General features: G+C 38.1%; 1 protein-coding gene across 1 annotated transcript in view; it reads right to left on the bottom strand.

Annotated features, from left to right (window-relative positions):
• Nucleotides 1-27911, bottom strand: part of LOC145241411 (axonemal dynein light chain domain-containing protein 1-like) — a 182933-nt gene that overhangs the window by 29203 nt on the left and 125819 nt on the right. Inside the window, exons 21-23 of the mRNA XM_080104340.1 lie at nucleotides 16458-16520; nucleotides 12137-12200; nucleotides 5010-5198 (exon numbers count right to left, since the gene is read on the bottom strand). Of these exons, the coding sequence (XP_079960466.1) occupies nucleotides 5010-5198; nucleotides 12137-12200; nucleotides 16458-16520 (316 nt within the window). The remainder of the gene's footprint in view (nucleotides 1-5009; nucleotides 5199-12136; nucleotides 12201-16457; nucleotides 16521-27911) is intronic.

Raw genomic sequence — 27911 nt, 5'->3', positions numbered from 1 at the left:
AGAATTTTCATGGCTCATTGTTCTATCATTATTTCTAAGCGACGACATTGAAAAAATGGCTTTACTGATGATAGATAAATTAAAACAACGGTTTTGATTATTATTATCGGTAATTATCGGGGGTATTCTGAGACAAAACTTAACGAAGATCACTCATAGACTTATACATTAAAATTCTGTAAATATTTGAGAAAATTTGTTCAGCTGTTTCGGAGTCTATAAGGAACGAACTCATGTTAGAGAATGGATCAAGAGAGAGAGAGAGGGGTGTAAATTATATTCAGACACATTGACCGGAAGTCAGGATCAGCTGATCGGATTGCATGTGAGTCATGTGATCAGTTTAGCTGAATCGTGGAGATTTGGTTTGGGCTTAGAAGAGGGCAGACGGCTTCACCGTTGTCTCCTCCCCTTCACTGGAGGGGGGGGACGCTGACGTGTGTAGAACAGAAACAACACAGGCCAGAGATTCACTTTCCATCTTCTGCAAGACATCTGGAAAGTGAAATAAACTATAAAACCAATTCCTTGTCTTGGAGTGATTGAATCTTCGTCCAAAACAGGTACCAGGTCTCCCCTCCAAGATGAGATGATTCCAGCTGGACTAACAACCAGACGCAGAAGGTATGTCTGAAAATACATGTATCACACACACAGCGACATATGAACAAATAGACAGAACAACTAGACGATCACACAATGTTAACCCTGATTAGATCACACACGATCCCCTTTATGTTATGATACAACGCAACACTCACACACACAGACAAAGTTGCATTTATATATATATATATATATATATATATATATATATATATATATATATATATATATATATATTTGTGTGGGGGGGGGGCGAAGGAGAGTATTGTAAACATAAATATAAGTATTCTCTTAAAATTGGAACAATTAATCAAAAGCTACTAGATAGAGCAATTAAAAAAACAGTGGAAATATGTGATGGAAATAAAATTGAATAAATTACAATATTTATTGATCCTTCAAATTCAAACAAGTAAATTATACCAGTGGAAAATCCTTAATCTATGGATTTTCAAAAATATGGCTTTTTTTTTTTTTCTCAGATGATAAACATGAAGACAAAATGTATCAATGGATTTGGAAATAGCAAAACGTAAAAAAGAAATGTATAGGAAACATTTGATGTGAAAAATAATTAAAAGGTATTTTCAACAAGCAACTAGTTGATCAATCAATTCCTGAAACAAGAAAATTCCAAGAGAAAAATCCAAGTGTGAACATAAGAACTTCGTTATAATTTGAAAATGCGATAAAAGTTAAGGATAAATAATATTTTGTAACTTTCGTATTCCAATTGAATAACATTAATAGGTTTAAAATATAATTATTCTATTCTCATATAATTTTCGTATTTTATTCATCAATAATTGAAAGATGTTTCAACTATTTTAATATTTCAATTGAATAACATTAATAAATTTAAAATATAATTATTCTATTCTCATATTATTTTCGTATTTTATTCATCAATAATTGAAAGATGTTTGAACTATTTTAATATTTCAATTGAATAAATTAATAGGTTTAAAATATAATTATTCTATTCTCATATAATTTTCGTATTTTATTCATCAATCATTGAAAGATGTTTCAACTATTTTAATATTTCAATTGAATAACATTAATAGGTTTAAAATATAATTATTCTATTCTCATATAATTTTCGTATTTTATTCATAAATGATAAAAAGTTAAGGATAAATATTATTGTGCAATCCAAAACATCACTTTTATGTTTGCACATTTTTTTAAGCAAAAGCGAAATAAATTTTTCGTTGTAAGAGAGACAATTATTTTCTATCTTTCAATTAAAAAGTATGAATAATTCCCCTTGCTGATTTGGATATTTACTTTTTTCGTCATAATTGATAGACGTTACCAGTCAAGACTTAACAACTTTTGAATAAATTGTTGCAAAGTATGTGATTATAGCGCCGACAACACAGTACAACAACTGAAAATTAGCTAGTTCAAATCAAATTTTTACATGTCAGTTTAAATACTATTTAGGTCCAACATTAAAAATCTCATAAGATAACTTTATGTTAGACAGAGACTTTAAATTATGTACTGAAGTGACGGTGGTTAAGTGGTTAATGACACGGACTTACCACCTGGGTCTCCTAAATTCGAATTCAGTTTGTTTCACAAAACTCACTTTCACTAAGAATGTTGACAACCTTACAGTGGTCCCTCCAGTAAGAACCTTGTGTCTTTCTAGAAAGTATTCTGACTAGAAAAATTTCTGGGAAACCAATGACAACAAAATCCTTAAATTCGTACGATATGACGATTACCTACTAATCACTATCCTCAAATGACTTAGGTCTCTCCGTACAGGCATTTGTAAGGCCAACTTGACATGGGGATACTTCACAATACAAGAAAACACTAACGAAATATTCAAAATAACAGAGAATTCGAAGCGCAAATAGGATACCTTCAGTGTGACTATTCCACACTAGTTCAAGGGGAAAAATACAATAATTTGAGTGTTTTTAGCCTCCTACCCCAACGAAAAGCCATTGAATTCAACTTATGTATGTAGAATCAGTCATTTCCGACCATCATTTATTATATATATATATATATATATATATATATATATATATATATATATATATACATTATATAACAAATATAATATATATGTCATATATTATATATATACAATATCTAATATATATATATATACAATATATATATATAAATACAATATATATATACAATATATATATACATATATATATACAATATATATACAATATATATATACATATATATATACATATATATATACAATATATATATATATACACATATATATATACAATATATATATACATATATATATACATATATATATATACAATATATATATACATATATATATACATATATATATATACAATATATATATACATATATATATACAATATATATATACATATATATACATATATATATATATATACAATATATATATACATATATATATATACAATATATATATACATATATATATACATATATATATATATACAATATATATATATATATATATATACATATATATATATATACAATATATATATATATATATATATATATATATATATATATATATATATATATATATATATATATATATATATATATATACGAGGTCGTTTCATAAGTAATCCCTCTTATTTTTTTTATTCTGTCTGAATATAGTTTGTGAGTAAAAAAAAGGTAAAATAAGAACTGACATAATAATTTAGCCTTGGGGAACGGGAGATAAGGATACGCTAATAATAAAGGAAAATGTTGCTGCATTTAGATAACAAGAATTTAAAATAAAATAAAAAAAAATAGCTGAATTAATAAGTTTCTTATTTCATATCTCAAATTCCTTTCAATTACTGCTTTTCAATTACTCCTTCTCAATTACTTCCTCCCCCCCCCAAAAAAAAAACATAAATAAAATAAACAGAGTATTGCTAATCAGAAATAGGTAACGAGAATTCAGAAACACGGCAATTTCCTCGTTTCACTGTGGCGGTCCTCTATTCAAAATCAGATTATGTTATCATTTAAAAGGAGCAAACTTTCTAAAAGTGACATTGAATATATTGATTTGAGATCTATCGAGTTGACAATTGGTTTAGATGATAATTCAATTGCTACAGTTTTAAACAAGAATCAAATAAGTAGATAGTCAATTTCTTTGTTTAAAACTTTAAAAATTGTACGTTACCCATTAAGCTGGTCTAAGTATCGTTAACGTGTAAAACAAGTAAAAGGTACAAGGTGCCTTCTATAAGTTTCCAGACTTTTTTTGTCCAAGCTTTTAAAATTGTCATAGACTATTGGAAATTCAGTGTCTTATTGCTACATACCTTGTGAGATGACTGACCAATTTTTATGATTTCAGGTTCAAATGAACAGCTAGAGCAGGAATTGAAATACACCCTATAAAAGCCTTATTATCACAGTTGGTGAATTTCAAAAGTGCGTCTAGATTTGAGGAGATTTTAGAAGAACGATATGAAATAAAATTCTTATTTTAACTTGGAAAATGCAGCAGAAACGTATGGAATGCTCCAGACTGCTTTTGGACCATCTTTGCATGAATCAAGCATCAGTTTTGAGTGGCATAAGAGATTCAAGGAAGGCAGGGAGTCTGTGAGGGATGATAAGAGTTATGGAGGGAGTAAGTAAGTAAGAATACCAGAGTTCATTGGCCAAATAAAGAATTTCTTGGATAAGGACTGTCGTGTGTCTACAGAGACAATAAGTGCACAGTTTGATGCCAGTGTGGGAGCTGAATACATAATTATTCGCAAAGAACTGAAGATACAGAAGATTAGTGCAGAGTTTATCCCAAGGGTGCTCCATCCTTATCACAGATTATTTGATCAAGATGGACATCAAGACAGTTCCTCATCCTCCCTTTAATCCAGACCGTGATCCCTGTGACTTTTGGTTATTTCCTAAACTCAAGAAAAACCTTAGAGGCTGTCGTGATAAGACAATTGAGAAAATGAAAGAGGGTCACTGACATGCTCACATAAGATTCCAGAAGTTGTTGGAACGATACAACAAGTGCATTGCAGCCGGAGGAGATTACTTCGAATGGCACTAGAGTTTCATGTGTGCACTATTAATAAAAGTGCCCATTAAAAAGTCTGGAAACTTCTTGAATATGTCATATTATTATGTTTTTTTTTTGTTTTTGTTTTTTTTTTTAATAAAAAATAAATATGTTTGTCAACTTATAATAATCACGTAATTTATTCTTTTATTTCTAAGGAGGAAATAGAGAGAAGACTAGTGAATCTATTTTTTATGTAGTGAGGACCGGATTATTACTTCTTTGTGAACGGGAAAATCATCTGGATTTCACTTCACTATATCACTATGCAAGAATATCTCATCTAACTACAATCTACTCCCCCACCAGCAAGTGTTCCAAGACTCACCTGATTCTCTTGAGTCGGAGAAGATTCTGGAACGGAACATTCCGTCTCTGATGGATCAGATTGTTCTTCCTTTTTGACTTCTTTATTTGTAATAGACTGTTCAAAGTTCCGGAAAATTTCGGACTCTGGTTTCTGGAGGAGTTGACTCATTAACAACTTGGCTGTTTTTGTCCATTTCCTGCTTTCGTTCTGAGGAAATAAGTGTTTCAAAAAGTGTCAATCAAAGATATCACAGGAAAATTATTTAAATACGAGTTAAAAATGACTAAAAAAGAAATCTTTCACAAGTGTTCACACTAACATTCATATTCATCCTGAATATAATATTTTGATTGCAGAAATTCCCCTCTGCACCAAATTGCCGTAGCTTTTCAATAACAGATGCCACATACAAATTTATTATGTCTAAACATTCAACTCCCGTCTTATGTAACTTTACTACCTCATTTTATACACATTTATTCGTTATAATTAAATCTTATATTTTATCCTAGGAGAAGTATCATCACGATCGCCACATTTACAGAGGAAGAAGGTCCTATTTTTCTCTCAGATTATCAAGTCCTACCATTGCTACCACTATACACCGTGTACTATTCTTCGTTTTGCTACGATGTTCGTATTTCACCGCTCTTAACTGCTTATCACAGACAGACTAAACATAACCTTCCCTTCTCCTGCTACATAATTATTAATACCTCCCGAGCCATCGTCCGTCCAGTCCTATTGACTGCGCTGGAAGATTCCATTATTCTTAGAATCCCATTCTTGCCTACATTGCCGAATGCTTTATCATTGAGAAATATGACTACTCTATACGCACCTTCCATAATATTAGTACGATACCAGTTCTCGGTTGACAAATATTTTAATAAAACAAAAATTATTTATTACATATATCTACTTTATACATATATATCGCATTATACATTTTCTTTTCTTTTTTTTCTTAGCTTTTTTCCCCGGTCGTATCTATCTTTGTTTTCTTGTGTCTCGCTGAAGATAATGTCGAAAACACGGTTTCTTCTTTTGGGTTCTAAAACAAACTACATTGCAGTCACATGGAAAACACGCGCGCGTGCATGTTTTTGTGTATAGATGTGCACAATCGTGTGTGTGTGTACATATACATACATGATGATTGCAACGTCTTGTCAGACGAGTGCCACTCCCTCAGACATTTAAAATCCATGAGCCCAAATGTCTGAGGGAGTATCTATACACAGATGATATTACAGAGTCTTAGCTTTGTACGACAGCTAAGTCTCTCTCTCGGTTCAAAATGTTGAGATCCAGCAACAAGCAAGAGCAAAATAGCCAGCAACAAATTAAACTGCAGACCAGCTTAATGCGGGTACTGGTCTTCCGCTTTATGTTTTTTTAAATCAGAGATTTGCTTCTCCTAGAAAGGTTGCCTTCATCATGGCTTACGGGAGCCCTCTCTACCCCAATACACATATACACACACACACAAATATACACGATGCTAGTTGGCCGTTGACCCAGAAAAAGAGTTCATTCGCCCTTTATATATATATATATATATATATATATATATATATATATATATATATATATATATATATATATATATACACGAACTTCGAGTGCTCGAGCGGGCATTCACACACACACACATACGCGTGTGCACAAGCATATACACTAAAATATGCACAAAAACACGCACACACACACAAGCAAATTAACACAAATACAAGCACACAATTTTGTTTTTGTTTTTGTTTTTTTTTTTTGCAAGATTGAGTTTTTAAAAAAATGCATTATGTATTACTTGATTCGATTTAAAAACCGTGTTTTCCACATTCTCTTTTAAACTAAGAAATAGTTATGTTATTACTTTATTACTTGGGACGTTAAATTCAGTTCATTGTACATTGCCGCACCACCCTACCAAGACAGGTGGCCATAAAGTGGGTGCTCATCGTACGTAAAATTTTTACAGGGTCACCCAGCTTTTAAAACTAAAATTTCCTTATATATTAGAAACTATGTGTTGCCAGTAATTGTAAATACAGTATAACTCCTATAATTTGAACATCCGCTTCGTTCAAATTAGAGGACGCTGTTCAAGTTTCGTGATAAAGAAATGTGCTGCAGTTAACTTTAATTTTCTAAGAATTAAGAAATTGTAAATGAAATTCATTGCTATATGATACTTCAAGTATATATTAAGTTGAGTCTACGATATATTGCAAGTAAGAATTGTTAAATATTATTACCAGTAACAAAAACATTGAAAATAGATTAAATCTACTCTTACTTGTTAGGTATTTTTTACCCAAGTTATCATCTATAGAAATCATACATTTATGTAAAATACAGTTTTTTTTATTTATTCATTGAATGAGTCTCATTGCAGTTTCTATTTTCATCGATTGAGTTCTCGGGCGCAGCCATTGTATTCTGTAAGCGATCACGAAAATCTACAATTTCTTGGTTCTGTAGCTTCTTTATGATTATATCTCTTCAGAGTGACATTGCTTGTAAAACATAGTTGTCACTAAAGTAAGGACTTTTTCTAGAAATTTTATAACCGTCTCCATAGATATCCCATGATATTGCTTCATCAGAGTGTTCTTGGTTATTTACATTAGGGTCAAGAAAATAGGAGCTGTCGCTATTTTCATCACCATTACTGCCTTCAGGATATTGATCAGTAGTTTCCTCATCTTATTGCACCCACATTTCAACATCATTTGCATTAAGTGATTTAAGAACAGCGTGGTTGGTCGGTAACCGTTTTGTTTCAAGAATTTTTTCTATATCAAATGTATTCTCTGATTCTTTCAGTTCAGAAGCCTTTGGCGCTGGGCATAATTTACCCCATGCTTTTGTTAATGTGCTTGCTTTAAATATAGCAATCTGAAAAAAAAAATTACAGTTTGTTGAAATTAATTATCAATAGCTAATCTACATTAATTACATAGTACCAATATTAACATTTCTGCGCAATATTGGACTAAACCATGTAAACAGATTTACTGCAACTCCACATCAAATATGCTAATACAATTTCAATGACGAGACAGTTCAAGTTTAGAGAAAGTCCAGGTTTAGAAGAAGTCCAAATGAGAGGAAGTCCAACTTTAGAGGAAGTTCAAATTAAAGGAGTTTTACTGTAGTTATTTTCGTTTGCAGCATTTTTCTCGATGGTGGAAATATCCACTTGCCCCCTCCCCCAATAAAAAAAATTATGAAACGCCCCCATAAATAAATAAAAAAAAAATAAGAATACCAATAATTATTTTTAGGATTGGAAACTATCGGTTGAAAATCTTATACACGTGTGTTTAAAAAGTTAATATATTCGGTCGACCACACTTACACACTTGTGTGCGTGTGTATGTGTATATGTAAGCGAGTGTATGCACGTTTGTGTGTGCACGCGAACGTGTGTGTGTACATGTGTATCTGTATGTGGGCACGCGCGTCTAAAATTCTAACTAAGACGTATTTTCGACTGTCATTTTCCTCTTTCTTATTCATTCCCGTCTGTTGAACCCGAATTCTACCTTTCCTCTGCAGTTTGCTGTGTGAGCTATTTGTGCCCTAGTTTTTTGCAATTAAAATATTCTGGTACGAAAAAGACAATCCTTTTACCAATGCAAGTTTCCGCAGCGAAAACAAGGGATTGAAGGCTTCTGATTACCTTGTCTTTCGTGCTTAAGTTGAAGATAGCATCTACTTTCCGTTTTGTTTTTTTGGAGAGTACCCCTTAGTTCTTCTCTGTATGTTCTTTATGTGTGCAATACCATCTTCTTCGATATTCTTTGAGTCCTTCTTGATACTAATGATTCTTTGGCAATCTTCCGCCAGCTTTTGTACAGTTAAGCCTGGTTCACTTTCCAGTTTTGACAAAACTCTTCGACGGATCTCAGAGTCTCTTGTCGAAGTTAACACCTGGACGCATATGAGGCACTTGAAATCATCGGCACTCAATTCTGACAATTTGAAATCGTCACAGAGTTTGTTGGCAATCGAGGCGAAAGTCAAGTAATCCAGTAAAGTTCAAGCATTTCCACCGTCTGTGGAACAGCGACGTCTTCGAGCTGAATAGTTCAGTTAGTCGTTTAACGGTTTCCGTAAACGTCAGATTGCTAGTCTTTTGGGGCAAGATATAGTCGACGAATTTGTCGTATTCCGTAACCCCTAATTTGCTGAGTAGCAAACGGACTTTTTTTGGTCTGTCCAATTTTCACAGTAGATATTGTACAGATCTTCATACCGTCTGAAATACGTTACAAACGTTTGATTTCCTTCAGGACAGTAGGTGAAATTATTTATTGTACTTAGTACCGCCCTCTGGGGAAACGCTGTATCGCTCTCTGTAGCTTTATTCTTATTCATTAAAACCTGGAGTAGTGCTTCAGTTCTCTCTTTCTGCTCTGTTTGTAATGCAAAGAGTCTGTCATCATCTCTCTTTTGCATTTGGATCATTCTTTCTTCTGCCTGCTGTAGTCTATCGTAAGCACTTCTTTGCTGGTCCATTTGAAATTCAATTCGACGGGTTATTGACTCTTTCACATCTTCCATTGTGTCTTTTTATTCTATTTTCTCGAAGAAAAAAGAAAATTCTATTCTTTTCAGAGAATTTGTAACTTAAATGGAAGTCATAGCAAGGGAAAACTTTTATTTTATGGACTAGTATACTCTTCAGTAGCTGTAGCAGAAGTGCAAAAGTTATAGATTAATTTTGCATACACTTATTTACTCGTTGAAACGTGTTCCTTTTGTCTCAGATATGCCAATAGTTCGGAAATGGAGACAGATTTTTGGTTTACCGTAGAGAAAAAAAATAGTACAATATGCTATATATATATTATACAACATGCAATATAAAACATGCACTATAGCAGTCGACTTGTTTTCAACAAAGTTACCGTTTTACAAAAAAAAAAATTGTTCCGGGTTCCTGTTTTCAGTAATAGATATTGTTGCACGAGCAGTATTTTCTCACTCCGCTGGCGAGCAAAAAATTATCCAACCACGAAAAGAGTCTTTATTTTAAAAGTGCTTAAAAAAATTGACAGGTGAAAGAAAAAAAAAGTTACCATTTCTCTTCAGTGTGCGTGCGTGCCGTTGCAAAAATAAATGGGACGGAGAAAAAAAATTTTTTTTTCCGAATCATCAAAAACAAAAAATGGCTTCACAGCACGTAAAAAGAATATCTGTCTTTATCACAACTGTCCCTTTTTCTTTTCTTCTTTTCGGTACAGTTCAAACAAACAACTAGTCAGTCCATAATAACCACTGTCATCAAACAAGAATTCATTTCCCGAAATTTCAGTAACAGAAGAAAAAGAAATCTTCCAACATAAAGTCCATGTGTAATTTGCATAAACAATTGGGTCAACACGTTCTACGGCAAATTAAAACAAGATTACTTCTTTTTTCTTTCTTTTTTTTTTTTAGCAAAGCATGAAAAAAGAAATTCTACTTATAATTTCTGTGAGTAGATAAATTTAAGTGTTGTAGTTTTTTTTTGTTTTGTTTTTTTTACACGGCAATTTTCCGTCGTTGAACTTTTGTTGTTTTGTGTTGTAACTTGGAAAGTTTGCAATTGACTATTTCATACGTTTGAAAGTTGGAAGTTCTGCGCGTGAGCTTGAATATTTTTTTTTTTTATATATATATATATACATCCTTGTCGTCATTGTAGTGGAGCCGGAAAGGGTGAAAGTAGGAACACGACGACTTGGTGAGAATAAGAACATTTATGGTACAAAAAAAGTTAGTAAGTCCGTGGGGAGTCGTCTCTGTATGACATCCGGTATAGCTCTCATTGAGCGGTTTAGACTTGCTGGTTATAATGCCTAATGGACAAGTCCATCTTAGCGGTTATAAGGGTGTGTATGTCCCCACAACAGTAGGCAAAATTTTTAAACAAATATATATGTATGCATACATAAATATAAAAAGAAAGAGGTTTGTGTTTACTATAACCTTTTTACGCAAATATTTCGCAAGTATAAATCATGTAGAATATCTGTATGAATATAATTACACTTATTAGTTAACTAAAGATGATCATCCCATGATAAAACCGATAAAACTAATTAAAATGAATGTTTAAAAGAATATGCAAATTAGCTATATCTTTTGAAGATGAACGATTTCCACGACCTATATATAATGAAGTCGTGTTTTCTTTTTAAATAAATAGAAAAAGGGTTTTTTTAATGTGAATATCAATGCATAAAAAAACAAATTTTTATATGTGTGTGTGTGTGTGTGTATATATATATATATATACACACATATATATATATATATATATATATATATATATATATATATATATGGGTGTGTGTATATATGTGTGTGTGTGTGTGTGTATATATATATATATATATATATATATATATATATATATATATATATATATATATATATAAAGGAATGTGAAACATTTGTTGATCATCATTCAAGCCCAAGTAATGTCGGGTCTCTCTGCTAGTATTAACAGAGATACCCAACGTTGTCCGGGATTAAATGATGATCAACAAATGTTTCATACTCCTATATTTTTATTGTCATCAAAATCGGTGAAATCGTCCAGTTTTCAATCAAATCGATTGTCTGCTCTAGTTGGAGACCCACTACGATGCACTGGGAGGAAGCTTCACATACCACTTCGCAATGACTTAGTCTACAATATATTGTAGTCTGCATTTTACTATAGATAACCTACTGTTGATTTTTTAAAAAATTATTTTTACATATAACAGCTTGACGTTTAAAATAAAAAAAAAGTCATCCTTCAAGTGTGCTTTAAGCAGAAACATTCATTTCGAATACGCCTCTGTCATATCAAAGAACCTAATGTTGATTTTATAAGTTGGGCCTTTCTGCTTGTGTGGTAATAAAACGTCTGAAATGCACTTGATATATTAGGTTGTATAAGACGTTAACTTTGGTAAAAATCGCCTGCTCTTTCTTTCATCGGCTTTTTTGTTATTATCGATCCTTATCAAAGACATTCCGATACAAAACCTATCTAAGAATACTGCCAAATACATAAAGTAAATTTGTGTCAAATTTTATAAAAATCGGTCATATGATTTACTGTTTTTTTTTCTTTTATCTCTCATGTCGAATATACTTACATGCATTCGATCCAGATCAGCACTTCCATCTTCACAGCCAAGTTCTCTTAGTTTGATGTGTGAGCTGAAGAAAAATGCCACATTAAAAAGACATATTCAAACATGAAGAAAACGACTTCATGGAAAACATTAGACACAGAGGATGACTAAAGTAAGTCGAAAGCTTGAAAAATTACGAAAAAAAAAGTCTCAAAACAAACGACTTTTGGAACGTTCTTATTTACCCAATAGCATTATTACTCACTGACAACAACCGGTAGTGTTCCCTGGAGTCTGAGCGACAATAAGTCTCCTCAAATTTACTTATTGCAACAGCCATTGCCATTTACTTCTCACTGGCAACAACCAAGTATTTCAATAGCAAGTGTTCTGACAAACTCCAAGCCCTAGTACCCTCTCGATGACAATGCTCTCGACAAACCCGACAAACAGCAAAATCCCACCCTTACACTGTACAGATGTCGTAAAGTCTTCTACTGGAATAGCGCTTTTCTTTGGACTGCTGCACTTTGGAGTTCTCTTTTAGGTCCTGCTTCCCTGACTGTACTGACATGCAGAAGTCCAAGTGTAATGTAAACAGACATCTCGCTGCCCAACTCCATAAATATTATCCCTGCAAATCTGGTCCGAAATAGTAGCCCCTCACAACTGGGTGGCATTGTGCTTCGTTTGGAGTGAAATCATGATAATAAATAAATAAAAAGATATTAGTTTTCACTGGAATTTGGGTTGCAACAAGCTTCTCCAGGGTCTCAGTTCTCTTCGCACTCATCCAGTTGTTTTTTTTTAAATTATTATTATTATTATTATTATTAGTAGTAGTAGTAGTAGTAGTAGTAGTAGCAGCAGCAGCAGCAGCAGCAGTTTGGGCTGAACCATTTTTTGAGAGATAGAATTCTAATGATTATACTGGCCAAGAAGTAATATAACAAAGGTTTGTCGTTGCCATCATGTTCATTCTCGATGGCAGATTTTTGATTTCAAAAAATTGACCAGAATTTACTCCATTTAATCCTGTTTGTGCCAATCGCAACGGATGCCTTAAAATCTGGAGCTTGAACAACTTTTTTGTTTGTGCTCTAAATATTATAGGGACATTTTAAAGAGTGTATCATTTCACTGTTGTGTTCAATTACATTGAATTTCTAACGACGCTCTTCCGATGCCTGTTTTGTTTTTTGTTTTGTTTTTTTATTAGAATGTCACCGCTTATCAGGGCCAAAAGGTATTCGAGGATGCAGGGTAATGAGATGGATAGATTGTAGGCTTAAACTATCCTTGTCCGCAGGCTTGACATCTGATGTAGACTTTGTCAGAAAAATGCTGCTTTTTTTTTGTAAAAGAATTTATTTATTTACTTATTTTATTAATATTATTATTTTTTTTATAACTAACACATGACCATTGAACAAGACTAAAAGCCACTCGAGGATAAGTGTTAATGAGGTGGATGGATTGTCGATTTAATGACGAGTAAATAATGAATGGAATGAAAATGTTTGATTACTTACGAGGATGATTTATGACAAGTAGCTGTTGACATTGGATTTGAAATTGCTATGTTCTAGTCCACTAGGAAGCAGTTCCATGGTAGTGTGTTTCACAGGTGGAAATTCTTGGAAAGAAACTTTGTTCATGGAAATTTCATTTGATGCCAGAGGAAGAAAAGGCAGTTCCTCCCTGCAAAAAACGCTAAAACCTAACATCTCCCTTTACCGGGATATACACGTGACTGGAGACCGCTTGTGAACTTGATATTCCTATGAAACGTCCTCTTATGGGAGAAGCCGGTTCAACCCAGCTAGGATGAATGCCGCTGGCATAATATAATTTAAAAGGCTCTAAGAAAGATTAAGATGGAGAAAGCAGTCGGACCGTCTGGTATTGGAGCTGAAATATTGAAAGCTACCTTGGAGATGGGTTTCAGTTTGGGTAGACAGACAAGTATCTTCCATGGAAATAACGATAGAGCAGAAAAAGACTAGTAACGCCTTTTTCTTTGAAAATAGAAACGATCAGCCTCCATTAGAATGTCAAGTCGATTATTTACTCTGTCAATTCAAGAAAGGGTGTTTTGAGTGGCACCATCCCTAGATGTGGCAGCAGTGCTCCATTTTAAAATATACATGCTTTACAGTATGTTTATTTGTTTATTAGACAAGCATTATTGGTTACATATGTGCATACATGTTTCAGTGGAATCTCAATTTAGAGACCTAATTAGACTGAAAAAAAAAAGAAGCGATACTGAAACGAAAACAAAAGTTCATTCATTTTGTATATAAAAAAGATAACTGGGTGTGACTTAAACCCTAGAAAAAAGGGGTGGATGTTTAGTTTGTGAATGCGATAGTTGGGGCTAGGAGTTAAAAGTGCGGCAATGACATGGGTGGATTGTCGATTTAATGACAAACACGTGACTTATACAGGTAGAGGAGTGCATAAGGAGTTAAGTACTTTCTGGAGCAGTAGAATGATCCAATCATTTTTCAGTTAACCTAACAATAGACTTGGTATAAGCCTTCCATTTTATGTCCGGAGTGAAAGTCAATCGTAAAAGCTTATCAAAATAAAGAGCTACCTCAAGGAGGGGGATTCATTTTTTTTTTTTTTTTTTTTTACTTGGGAGTAACTACTTATCAAGGCCCGAAGGTCACGTGAGGATAAGATTTAATGAATGTAAATTCGTAGTATAATAATCGTTAATATAGTAAATTGGGATAAATTGGGTAGAATTTGATTATTTATGGGGACGGCTCAACAAGAGCTTGTTTACATTGGATTTGAAGGCTACCATGTTGTATTCAACCGGAAAGCAGACCAGCAGAACAGTGTTCCACAGGCGGCTAGTTCTGGAAAAGAAATGTTGGTTATAAAAGGATTAATGCTAGGTACATGGAGGAAGAGGAGGAATTTCCTTTCAGTTGTGGTAGGAAGATGAGTTGTTGTAATGTCTTATCTGTCTCTGCAGCCTCTTTCCCACAGAAGAGAGGTTGTGAGCCTGTCCCTGCTCTATTGCTATTTTCATGGCAAACGTTCAACTGAGCTCTAATCTATGCCCCCCTTGCCAATCCTTCACAAACAACGCTCATCTAGCCAAAATCATTAGCAATAAATTCCCCCACTCTCTATCGTTGCCTAAACCTAAACATGGATTCCATGAACAAAGCTTCTTCCCTAGAACTGCCGGCCTGTGGAACTCTGTATCGCTGATCTGCTTTCCAGCTGATTACACTATCATTATCTTCAAGTTCAATGTAAACAAGTTCTTGTTCAGCCGTCCTCGTAAATGATCGAATGTTATACCAAATTATTTCTACAAACAATTTATACGCAACTGTCTCAATGACTACTATACGCACATTAATCCTTATCCTTGAGTGGCCTCCTGGCCTTGATATGAGATGACCCTTTAAAAAAAAAAAAAAAAAAAAAAAAAAAAAAAACCTCCATCCTAGATCGAATCTGACTCTTCTTCAGGTAGAGGATTGCACTAGGAGTCAGGCACTTTTTGGAGCAGTAGAATGATGCAACCATTCATGCAGCAACATTAGTTGAAATATCTTGGAGGACACATTTATTAAAAAAAATAAGCCTCTAGCTCCGCCCTCCCGCTTCGGGTAGGGTTTTTTATTAGTTAGTTTTACATGTTGTACCCATTGACATTAAATGCATAATGTATTGGTTGTTATTTTGTGTGAAGTGGGATTTTTAATGTTGACATTTCTTTGTCTTTCTTCACTCTCCATCCAACTGGGTGGAGTTTGTGGCAAGTTATGAAAGAGAAAACTCTTGAATGGCATTAAAGAGATTTTACAATTATTTATTGCTTTTTATTTTATACGTTTTTAGTTCTCCCCCGCCCCCACCTCACCCATATTGTTAAGTTCAACATGTTAAAAGAATAACAGAAAAAAAAGGATGAAGAAGACGAGGAATGGAAACGAAGCACAATAGAGAAAAAACGGAGGAGGAGGAGGAGGAGAAGGAGGAAAAAGGATGGCGAAGAAAAAAGATGGGGTAGAGAAGAAGAAGAAGAAGAAGAAGAAGAAGAAGAAGAAGAAGAAGAAGAAGAAGAAGAGTGGCAAATGATGATGATGATGATGATGATGATGATGATGATGATGATGGAGGAGGAGGAGGAGGAGGAGGAGGAGACGGAAGACGAGGGGGATATAAAAGTAAGAAGAACAACAATAAAAAGAAAATGAAGGAGAAGGAGGAAGAGGAGGAGAGAATAAAGAGAATGAAGACGAAAGGATAGAGAAAAAGGATAGAGAAAAAGGATAGAGAAAAAGGATAGAGAAAGACGAGAACTTACCCAAACGGAGTTGTCCTGTCAGAGCCAAGCAAAGCTGCAATTTGAGTGACATTAGAATGGTTCCTAAAATGAATGAAACAATCACCACAGAAGCAAGAGGGTTAGTTGCAGGAAGAATAGACAGTAACAGGGGCAGATTGGGAGAACATAATGGATCTGGAACAAACAGAAATCAGTCCACTTAATGTAGGACATGATTCCGGTGGAAGTGGTGAACTCGGAGTACAAAAAGATGCCATTATAATCGTCCTAGAAAAGCCTAACATTTGATCAATTACAGAGACATTTTGAAACTGTATGCAATAGGTGCTACAACATATTTTCAGATCAATGTTAATTACTGTAAAGGCCTTAAAACTCAAATGTAAATATTTCCTGATCAAAAGTAAATCTATATGTATCAGTATGGTACGATTTTATTTAACCAGCTTGGCATTGTTTTCTCCGATTTACTTTAACATTGGTTTCCCTGATATTTTTCTCAGAATCAGGGTAGTGGAGGAGGAGGTCAACATGGCAATCTCTAATTTTCGTATATTGCAAAGAAAAATAATCCATTCTCAGATTACCATCAACTCCTAATGCGCGTAATCTATGTGTAAATAACGAGAAAAACCTCAACCAATACATTAAAGAATGGAAATGACTAAGATGTTAAATTCAAACAATGATAGAAATATATATTATTCCTTAATTGGAATTCATTTTTGAGATGAGCATTATATATATTAATTTATTTTTATTTCGGACTATTATTCTCATCTTTATTAGTTGTTGTTTTTCATCTTTTATTGGTTGTTGTTTATTCACAACGTTTCGGCCAACTATTCCTCTGGCCTTCGTCGTTGTGAATAAACAAACCAATAAAAGATGAAAAACAACAACTAATAAAGATGAGAACAATAGTCCGAAATAAAAATAAATTAATATAATGATAGAAATGTAAGTTAATTATGAACTCTAGAAAACTGTTTTCTTTGTGTGAATTTGTGCATTACTGTAGCCGATTATTGAAATAACATGTTTTATCATGAAAAAAAAACTAGGCTAGAATTTTTGGTACTTATGCAGAATAAGGATCGTATTATCGTCGTAAAATGCTGAAAGGTACTGAACGAAAGATTTGTGGGGGGTTTTTCACACAGACGTTGGACAATCTTTTTAATAAAGAAATATATTATTTGTTACTAGCAGGACCTGTGGAAAATCCACAGGGTACTGATTCATATGTAATATATTGATGTTAGCATTCTGTAGATATTCTGCGTAAATGGAGACGCTCTGATATTATTGTAGCTATTTTGTTCGAACTGCAAAAGTATGCATCCAAGCTAGCAGAGACGCCGGCGTAGCCAGATCATAAAAATACGTTTAAATATGATATTTTAATTCTTGCAGATTTCGTTTTTTTTTTTTTTTTTTTTTTTTGAAATCGCAACTTTATAATATATAAAAATCGATAGAACAATTACTATATAATAATATATACAACATCTGCAAGAATTAAAATATCATATTTAAGCGTATTTTTATGACCTGGCTACGCCGGCGTTCCTGCTAGCTTGGGTTCATCAGCTTGGATCGAAACCAAATCCCAAACTTATGAATATATATATATATATATATATATATATATATATATATATATATATATATATATATATATATATATATATATATATATATATATATATTTGATAAAATTATTTAAAAAAAAAAAGATTATTGGTGTGCCATTAGCTATAATCGAAATCGAAATCGAAACCAAAACTTATGAGGAAGTCTTGGTAAAATTATTTATGACAAGAAATGGAAGTACATAACAATTAAATGACCCGGATGTAAACGTGACATAGAAAATAACACACACGCTATCGTATTAATATATAGATTATGAAGATAATTAAATGAAAAATTAATTGAAAAATGAAGACATTTTTTTTGTTGTTGTTACGAATAAAATGCAACGAATAATTATTGGACAATTTTTGTGAAAATTTAAGAAAATTCAAATTCAAATTAAGAACAAGACATTCATTGTACGGTAAATTTCATGAATAAATATTTATTTTTTGAATAACAGACAACTAATAGCAAACATTTTTTATATGATATGATTTCTTTATTATATTTTTGTTCAAATCAAGAAAAATATAGTTTTCTTTGAATGTTTTTTTTTTTTTTAATCATTTTTTATAATAAACCAATGATAACAAATAAATGTTTTCTTAAACGACATTGGATGTTGTGAATTAATTTGCTCAGCGTTTCGGCACCTTTTGTCATTTTAAGTAAACTGCCCTGAAAATTCCGACACTAGCACACTCCTTATTCTACATAAGTACACATAGAAAATAATTTTATTATTTTTACATTTTCATTAAATCTAATGGAAAATTTCTTTTCACCATTAAATAACAATTGTATAATATGATACTGTATGTAATGGACGCCTTTGTCTGTGTTCGAATTATTAGCTAATTGACTAAGAACCAAACTGTAATAGTTTCGGAGAATTTTGCCCAATATCCATATGCGGTCCAATCTACATCTGGCTATGTACCTTAATACCAATATTAGTTGTTTTTAAGAGTTTGAATGCAAAATACGATGAATCCAATCCTTCAAATCGATAAATTAGACTTTACAAAGACGAATATTTTAATTTCAAAATTCGACTAATGAGGTTCTATCAATTAAAAGCAAGAATACTAGGCAAATATCAGATCATTTTGACGAAATATTTAGGAGTATGTTAGGGAGATTTAATACAACACTCTTCGTAGCAGTAATTTAACAATTTTCAAAATGGCGTTTATCGCATGTTGCATTAGAACTTTTCATTTAGTTAAAAGAATGTAGTTTGCTTAAAGCATTATGCAGTCTATAGATAGGTTTGAGGTTTAGGAGACTTTGACAATGCAATGTAAGATTATGGAATTGAAATAATGTCTGATATGGTGTTCAAGTTTTTATAATATTAGACACCGTATAACACATGATTGTTTGAAGTTTTAAAAAATACTAAGCAGAAAATAAAAGAAAAGTATTACACATAGTACATCACGTATTGTCTATTTATGTCTATTACAATCTACTTTTTCACCCAGTTATTATTTCAATTCAACTCGATTGCCCATAGCAGCCTTATATTGCATTGACACATGTTGAAATAAACTTTACTTGAAAGCATTTTCAAGCATGGCATCTTTTCAAGATACTACAAATAGTAAGGCAATGGATGTTAGTTATGAATGGATTAATATTGGTTATGTTATGAATGAAAGTTTTTTTCTTTTGCTTCTTTTTTAAAAAATTTGATATAATTCCTAGAAGACATAAAATAAGATATTACATAAGTAAAAGGAATTGATTGCTGAATGAATTAGTCTCTAATAGACCCACGAGGGCAAAGTTAGACACATATTCAGTTTTTATGCAGGAGGTACCCAGTTCCCCAAAAAAGGGGCACTCTGGATGAGCGAAAAATTAAAATTATCCCAGTTTAGAAGGATTTCTTCTCCTCTAACTAAAGACAGAACAGATACTACACTTTGGTATTTACTTGCTGCCCCACAAAACAAAATATCACACAAGGTCGTTTTTAATATTGCGAAAAACCAGCTCCCAAAAAAGGAGCACTCTGGCAGTAGGCAAAAATAAAAATTGCTTTAGTATAGAACTAGCGAGGGGTACCCGGCGTTGCCCGGGTGTTTGTAGGTGTGTGTGAAAAAAACCCGAAATGTGAAAAAAAAACAGGTGCCCGTGAAAAAAAAAACGAAGCCTTGACGACGCGCAGTTGGAAAATAGTAAAGTGTGAAAAAAAACAGGTGCGCGTTTTTGATTGACGTGACGGCGATAGCTATTCAGCAGTTAGCATTTTGTGCGGGACAGTTTTTAATGATGTCAATAAATCGGTTTGTTTGTTTTTAAAAACCCGCTCCCTCGTCTCCAAATGAAAGCTACCGTCTGATATGACGAAGTCGACATTGACCAAACGTTACTTAGCTCTCTAGAGACCACTGGCTCTGGGCCTGTTTATTTATTTGCTTCCCCACTGAGCAAATTAGGCACAAGGCCGCTTTTTAATGTGGAGATGGAGGGATGGGGGAGGGAAAGGGGGATCCTGCTCCCGAGAGGTGGGAAATGGGAGCTGGATAGTAACTGTGGTCGTAGGGTGATCCCTACCTTGACCAAGTTCAGGTATGTGGGGTTACCCCCACATATGGTCTTTGCTAGTCCTAGCTGGTCTTTGCTAGTCTTAGCTTTGCAGCATCTGCCGGAACAGATACTACACTTTGAGATATTAAATCTTTTATTCATGTTAAAAAATACAGTAAAATTAACGGTGAACAAAAAACTTAGGCACATGGCCAACTCAAAAGGGGGGAATTTTGGGGGTCGTTGGTCATCCTTGTCACTCCAGAACTAAACAAAGTCAAAAGTTTCTCCCAGCTAGTATCTTCTTTCACCATAATACCGCATTCACCCTTTCATATTGGGGGACGTCCTAGTAACTCCCAATTTCTAAAACATTTTTTATTGACGTGTAAAAACAAAAAAGATAACAATAAAATGGTAACAATAATTCATTTGTGTCGAGGGAGGGGGAAGAAAAAACAAAAGGTGATTAGTAGGACCCTCCCAACCCCGTCTAGTTGATAGACTGCCCGTTCCACTAGGTTTGTAAAAGGAACCTCGCTTCTGCGGGTCAGTCTCTAGGTGGGGATGCCCTCTAGATGGGGGTGAATGGAGAAAAGAAAATTTTTTTTTGGGTAAGGGATGGAGGTTAGTTTGTATTTCTTTTTCTCCAAGATGGGTAAAATTTAGAGGAAGGGGTGAAAACAAAAATTGCAGGTAAGAGGGGATGGGGATCTTGGAGGCTTTCTAATCGGGGAGGGATGGAACACACACTCAGCTAGCTGAGAGACTACTTGTTTAATATAACTTTACAGAACTGCGCGTTCCACACCTAGGCGGGGAACACGTATTCAAATTTGGCTCCTCTTCGTACACACAGACTTGCCACATGTATCCATCTTCTGTCAAATGCCGCGCGATGCAGCCTTCTTCTATCACATCTGATCTTCACCCGTAGTTGGTGTTTAAAGAACGTGATCAGATCTTGATCAGAAAAAGACAACACCCCCCCGGCAACCTTGCAGACGCGACGTCCAAATCACCATTCTCGCCACGGCCAGGATCGTAATGTAGACCATTTGTCTTTCCCGGTCCCACGGCGGCCTCACGTTGTCCACAACATTGGATACAGTAATTGGGCGAGGATGCTCAGGATCGATGCGAGCCGTCACCCCACTGACATACGACCAGTACTGGCGGAGTTCGCGGCAATCGAAGAAAGCGTGATCCGTAGTTTCCACGGCCGTTGTCCCACAACGGGGACAATCAGGCGACTCCAGAAACCCAGAACTGCATTGTATGTTGTTGAGTGGAAGTGCATTTCGGGCCAATCGCCAGGTCAGAGAGAACTCCGAATTGTTCAGATGACTCGAACCTGGCGCCCAGCTCCACGCGGAGCGGATCTCACTCTGCTGCCACCCCAAACGCGCGCATAGCGGGTCGTCCGCGGCCCCCTTCACTAGATCCCTGTGGAGTTCCCTACGGGTAGCAGTCACAAGGTCACTGGACCTTGGTAGTCGTTTTAGCGCGGCTCGGCACTCTTTCATGTAGGCAGATTCTCCCCGCGGCCTGCGACGGCTCTCGATGGAAGGGTCGAGAACGAGGTCGGGGAAGGCGGCAGTAACCACGGGGTGCCACGGTTGGTCATCCTGCATATAGTGGCTCAGGAAGCCCAGCCTCTCAGCATCTCGATGACACTTCAAGTCCGGCATTCCCAAGCCTCCCTCACACGGACGTTGAATACAGACCTGTCTGCTCACCCAGTGTCTTCCTCTGTCCCAAAGGAGCGAGGACAAGAGTTCGACAAGAGCTTTTAGGTGTTGTGCAGGCAGGGGAAGTACGGCCAGTCGGTAAAGGATGAGAGGAAAGACGTAAGTGGCGCACGCCTCAGCTCTACCCTTTAAGGAAAGTTTCCTAGGAAGCCACGAATTGACTGCAGCCTCCACCTTTGACCGTACCTCCAACCAATTCTTGTCAAGCTGGAGACCCGGTCCGAACCACACGCCGAGGATCCGGACCGGGCCATCTGTCCAGCTGAAGGGCGCAGGGAGGATGCGTTGCCACTCCATGCGCCCAACCGCAGTCCTACTGACTTGTTGCGGTTTATCTTGGCCCCTGTAATTCTTTCGTACTGTGTGAGTGCCTCCAACACGACCTCAATGTCTCTGAAGCCCGACACGAAGATTGTGACATCATCGGCGAACGCAGATACCTTGGCAGCTGAGCCGCCAGGCAGAGCCATTCCGCGCAGGGCCGAATTTGCCTCCCCATGTCTCAGCTTGCGGAGAAGAGGCTCCAAAGCCAGGACATAAAGCAGGGGCGACAGCGGACAACCCTGACGAACCGACCGAGAGATAACAAAGGGTTTCGAGCGCTTTCCGTTCACTTGCACGACAGCCATGGGCTGTCGATACATTATGGAGATCCACTTGCAAAAGTCCGGTTTAAAACCGGCGGCCTCTAAGACAGATGCCAGGAAACGATGGTCGACCCTATCGAAAGCTTTGGACTGATCTAAGTTTATCAGCGCGGCTTCCGTGTCGTCATCTATTCCCCCCTCTAGGATCATGCGGATCAGGTGCAAGTTGTTCTGAATCGATCTCCCCTTCACAGCGTAGTTCTGTTCCGGTTCAACCAACTCGTCGATAACAACCTGCAGCCGATTCGACAGGACCTTGGCCAAAATCTTCAACTCTGTGTTTAGCAGAGTTATGGGCCTGTAGTCGTCTAACTCTTCCCCTCCATGCCCGTCACCTTTCTTCAGCAATGTGATCACTCCCTTGGTCACCTGCCCTGGGATGGATCCCTGAGCAAACCAATGGTTGAACACATCCGTCAGAAGAGGCAGAAACATGGGCGACAGCCTCAAGTACAGTTCGTATGGCAGACCATCAAGTCCTGGCGATCTGTCACAGCTGACCTGCTTCAGCGCAGTAAAGACCTCCTGCTCCGTCACCCGGCCCTCGCAACCAGCTGCTCTAGCCGCCTCGAGGCGGGGAGAGTCGGCCAAATAGTCGCTAAACTCAAGGACCGGAAGATCGGGCTGCTGCGTAAAACGCTCCTCGAAATGTTCTCGAAACCCCTCGCAGATCTCCCGAGTCGATTCCAGGGTGCGTCCATTCGGATGTTTGATTTTTGCAATGTATTTGTCCGAGCCACGCCTAGAAACCTCACGGCGCACGTCTGCATCAGAATTGACTGCTTCGTTGCCTATCTTTCTAAGCCTAGCTCTAACTACTTGGCCTTCGTAACGCTCGCTAGTCTCGCGTAGAAGGTCCTGCTTAGCTAGTTCCTGACTAACCCTATCACCCTCCCCCGTAGCCTGGGCTAGTTTCTGCTCTAGCTTCTTCTTCGTCTTGGCCTTATCTAGTGCGAGGCGCTGGGCATACTTGACGGAGAAGCTTCTGATCTTGGCTTTGAGACCTAACCACCACTTACTCCCGGTAACCACCCCCACTAGTGCCTTTTTAATCAATTCTCTTAACTGATCTTGGAAGTCTTGTATCTCCAGAAGGGAGGTGTTTAACTTCCAGTACCCCGCTAACTTAGGCCTATTTCCTAGCTTCAGCCGGGCCATAACTAATTTATGGTCCGTCTGGCCTAGCCAAGTGAACGTGGGACAAAATAAGAAGTCTACTTCGCCTCTCCTAACTAACATCCTGTCCAAATAGGTATTTGGATAGGAGGAAACACTATTGGTCCACGTCCACATCTCCCGCCCTGGATGCTCGAACCGAAACCTGTCGACCAGACCGCATCTAGCCATCAGATCAGCCAGGCTGGACTCGCACCTCTCCGATCCTCTAGCTCCGCCTCCTACCTTATCTATGTCGGGGTCTAAGATGGAATTCCAATCCCCCATTAGCACTACCCGCTTCCGACAATCTACAAACGCGTCAAGCTGACTGAAGAATGAGACCCTCTCACGAGCGGTGCTGGGCGCATGAACCGCAATCACCCGAAACACAGAATCTTTTACGGCAACATCGGCCACAACCAGCCTACCCACCGCATCTCTATGGACAACGTCGACCGTTGCCGACAGGGTACGTTTAACCAGCACGGAAACTCCCTTCCCCCGCGGGCTGCCATATGCTGAGAAAACCTCAAAGTCTCGGGCCAGCACCTGACAGTCCACAGAGGAAACGAAATGCGTCTCCTGAATCGCAGCAACATCCACTCCTAGGGACAAGAGGTCGTGCCGGAGGCGAGCCGCCCGGCCCGATGATCTCAAGCCCCTCGCATTCAGACTAGCCAAATTCAAAGCCATGGTACCTACCTTAAGGTGTGTTACACTCAGCTCCGAAGTCAGCCGGGGAAAGGACACCGACGTTGTGTGCAATGCTCAAGGTGGTCAGGTTTTTCATGTCCTGACCTTCTCTCACAATGCCGCCGACATCCAAAGGGTAAGTCAATTTAAGGGCCCTACAGAGTGACGGATGGACCAACACGGGGACCCTTCCCTTGCATTGTTTTGACAGTTCATCAAGAGAAGGGTCATTTTTTTTCACCAGTTCAATTCCCGGAAACGCCCCTTCAGCGGCCTGCAGCCTTGTCCACAAGTTGGTCTTGCAGGCCTCTGGAGTTCTGACAAAAGTTATTAGGAGTGGGACGTCCGGGAAATTTGAGGGGATATTTACATCTTTCCCCTCTATCTGTTTGTAATCGAGCAGAGGTTTTAAGTTTTTCCTCTGCCGATGGGAAATGTCTGTGGCCACAGATAGAGGGTCTACATTACATAGTTCCTCAGGGGCAAGGACCTTTGGTCTGCAAGAGGCAGAGGAGTCTCTCCTCTCCCTCGGTTCATTCTTTTCATTTTCTTTTTGGGGTAGTGGCTCAGTTTGCCTTGGTGTGGGGACGGGTGTTTGTGTGGTGCCTGGTGTTGGTGTTGGTGTTGGTGTGGTGTCTTGTATTGGTGCGGTGTTTGGTGTTCGTGCGGTGTCTGGTGTTGGTGTTGGTGTTGGTGCGGTATCTGGTGTTGGTGTGGTGTCTCGTGTTGGTGCGGTGTCTGGTGTTGGTGCGGTGTCTGGTGTTGGTGCAGTGTGTGGTTTGGGGGTGGAAGTGGATTTTGTTGTTAGGGGTGGTGTATGTTCACAGGGAGTGGGGGCCACCTTTTCTTCCTCTTTTCTTCTTTTGTTTTTCTTTTTCATTCTTTCGAATGAACCGGGGAGAGGTGAGGTTGAGTTCCTCTCCCTCTCACTTGCGGATTCATCCTCAGAGGAGCAGTCTTTTCTCCGCTTGATCCCCGTCTCGATTGGTGTGGGGACCGTTGGTTGTGTCTGCTCCTCTATTTGCTGCTGCAGCTGTTTTTGTTGTTGCTGCTCTCGCTGGTGTCGTTGCTGCTGCTGCTTCTGCTGCACTTGCTGATTTTGCTGCTGCAGTAGTTGTTGCTGCAGTTGTTTCCGCGGCATTGGCTGCGGTGGCTGTTGGTGTTGCTGCATTTGCAGAGGCTCCTGCCTCGATTTTTGGGCTGGTGGTGGGACGGTGGCAGAAGGGATTATGTGTTTCCGCTTTTGTCTCACTACCGTGCTCCATTCTTCCCCCTTGGCCTCCTGGGTGGTTTGGGTTTTCCTTGGAGCTGGGGTTGGTGTTGCAGTTGCAGGGGTTGTTGCCGCCTGTTTTGGTGCGGGCGTTGTCTCAGGGGTTGTGGCCGCCTTTTGGGTTGTTGGATTAGGGGTTACCCTTTGGGGGCAACTCCTAGCCATGTGGCCCTGCTTTTGGCAGAACCAACAGTGTGGACGACGGCCCTCCACCACTACCGTTATGCTGGCGTCTTTGTATGTCAGCAGCGGTGGTATTGCTTGAAAACCTTCCCTCTTCAGCCTCATTGCTATTGTGTAGCAGCCCAGGTGAGTCCCAGTTTTTGACCGTACTGGGATCACCTGTTCTACCTCACCGTACTGGCTGAAGAGGCATCCTAATACTTCCGCAGGTATTTGGGTTGGCACATTAAATACCTGCACCCGAGTCCTTCTCTTGCCCTGGTATTCAGGTGTTAGTTTGACTCTCCCATGCTTTATTTCTTGGAGGGAGAGTCTTTCCGCATCATCCTTGGTGGGTAGGAGGATGTCCCACACAGCGAAGCTCCTCTGGTACAGGTATAGTACTGGGATGTTAAGTTTGTGGAGAAGCCCCGCCATGTCTTCCTTCTTCATTCCTAGGAGGCGGTTTTCCGGTATATCGGAAATGGCAAAGGACAGGACTCTGCCCTCAATCGCCTCCCAGGCCCCTGGTATGGGTTTTATATCTGCCCCCTCTATGTATTGTCTGTACTTTGTCAGGTACAGGTCTCTATACTCTTGAGGGGACAGTTGTTTTTCTACGGTCTTCCCCCACGCAGACCCTCTTGTTGGTGTTGGTATGGGGTCTTTTGTGGGGTTAGATCGTTTTTGGTCTTTTATGGAGATCGCCCCTGCCTGTTTATTGGCGACGCTTCCTGCCTCCCCAGATGTCTTGGTCAGTCCTTTTGTGGGAGTGTCACATTTTTGGGCGGCGGCTCCCTTTTTAGTGTCTTTTTCGGGAGCAGCTTCCCGTTTTGGGGAGTCGGCCTCTTGGGGAGCATGATCCTTTTTGTTTACTTTGAGGCCATCTGCCCCTTCCTCGTTTGTGAGGTCCAGGCGGTATGCCCCCTCATTTTCTTGATCTGCTCCCCTTTTGGGAGAGCAGCCCTCCTGGGGAGCGCTGTCCCCTTTATTGTCCTTTTGGTCCGGCACCTCCTCCTTTTTGTGGTTGGAGTGAGATGCTACGACCGATTTTGGTTTTGCTCCCCTTTGGGGGGAGTCGCCCTCGGGGGGAGCTGTTGTTAAATTTTCCCCCTCCTGGGGAGCGTCCAATGGTGTCATACCTGGGCGGTACGCCCCATCAGCAGTTGTTTTTTCTCCTGTTGGGGATTCGTCCTCTTGGGGAGCAGTAGCTCCCTGGCTGGGGGTATCCATATTGGTGGGCCCCTGGCTGAGGGTATCCATATTGGTGGCCCCCGGGCTGGGGGTGTCCGTTTTGGGTCACTCTTTTAAAAAATTCACTGAAAAAAGTGACGTGGAATCAGCGTCCAAAGTGGGGAGCCGACTTTGGCGCCAAAAAGAGGTGGCGCCAAAAGGCGGCAAGAGGGGAGATAGTACTGAGAGAGGGAGTGGGAAGTTAGTGGAGGGAAGAGAGAAGGTGTGTCCGACCCTCCCTCGCGGGAAGGTCGTAAATTATCAGCTCGGATCCCCCCCCGTGGGGGAGGGGGGAGAGCAGAGAAAGACAGACAAAGTGGGGGTGCGGACAGAACGCGACCCAAAAAGCTGGTCAGGTGTTCCGGGCACGAGAATGTGT

This window comes from Euprymna scolopes, chromosome 20 (assembly GCF_053919585.1).
Source record: "Euprymna scolopes isolate OS-2025 chromosome 20, ASM5391958v1, whole genome shotgun sequence".
NCBI lineage: Eukaryota > Metazoa > Mollusca > Cephalopoda > Sepiida > Sepiolidae > Euprymna > Euprymna scolopes.
Note: the sequence above shows the minus strand (reverse complement) of the source record. Positions and strands in the feature narration are given on the sequence as shown.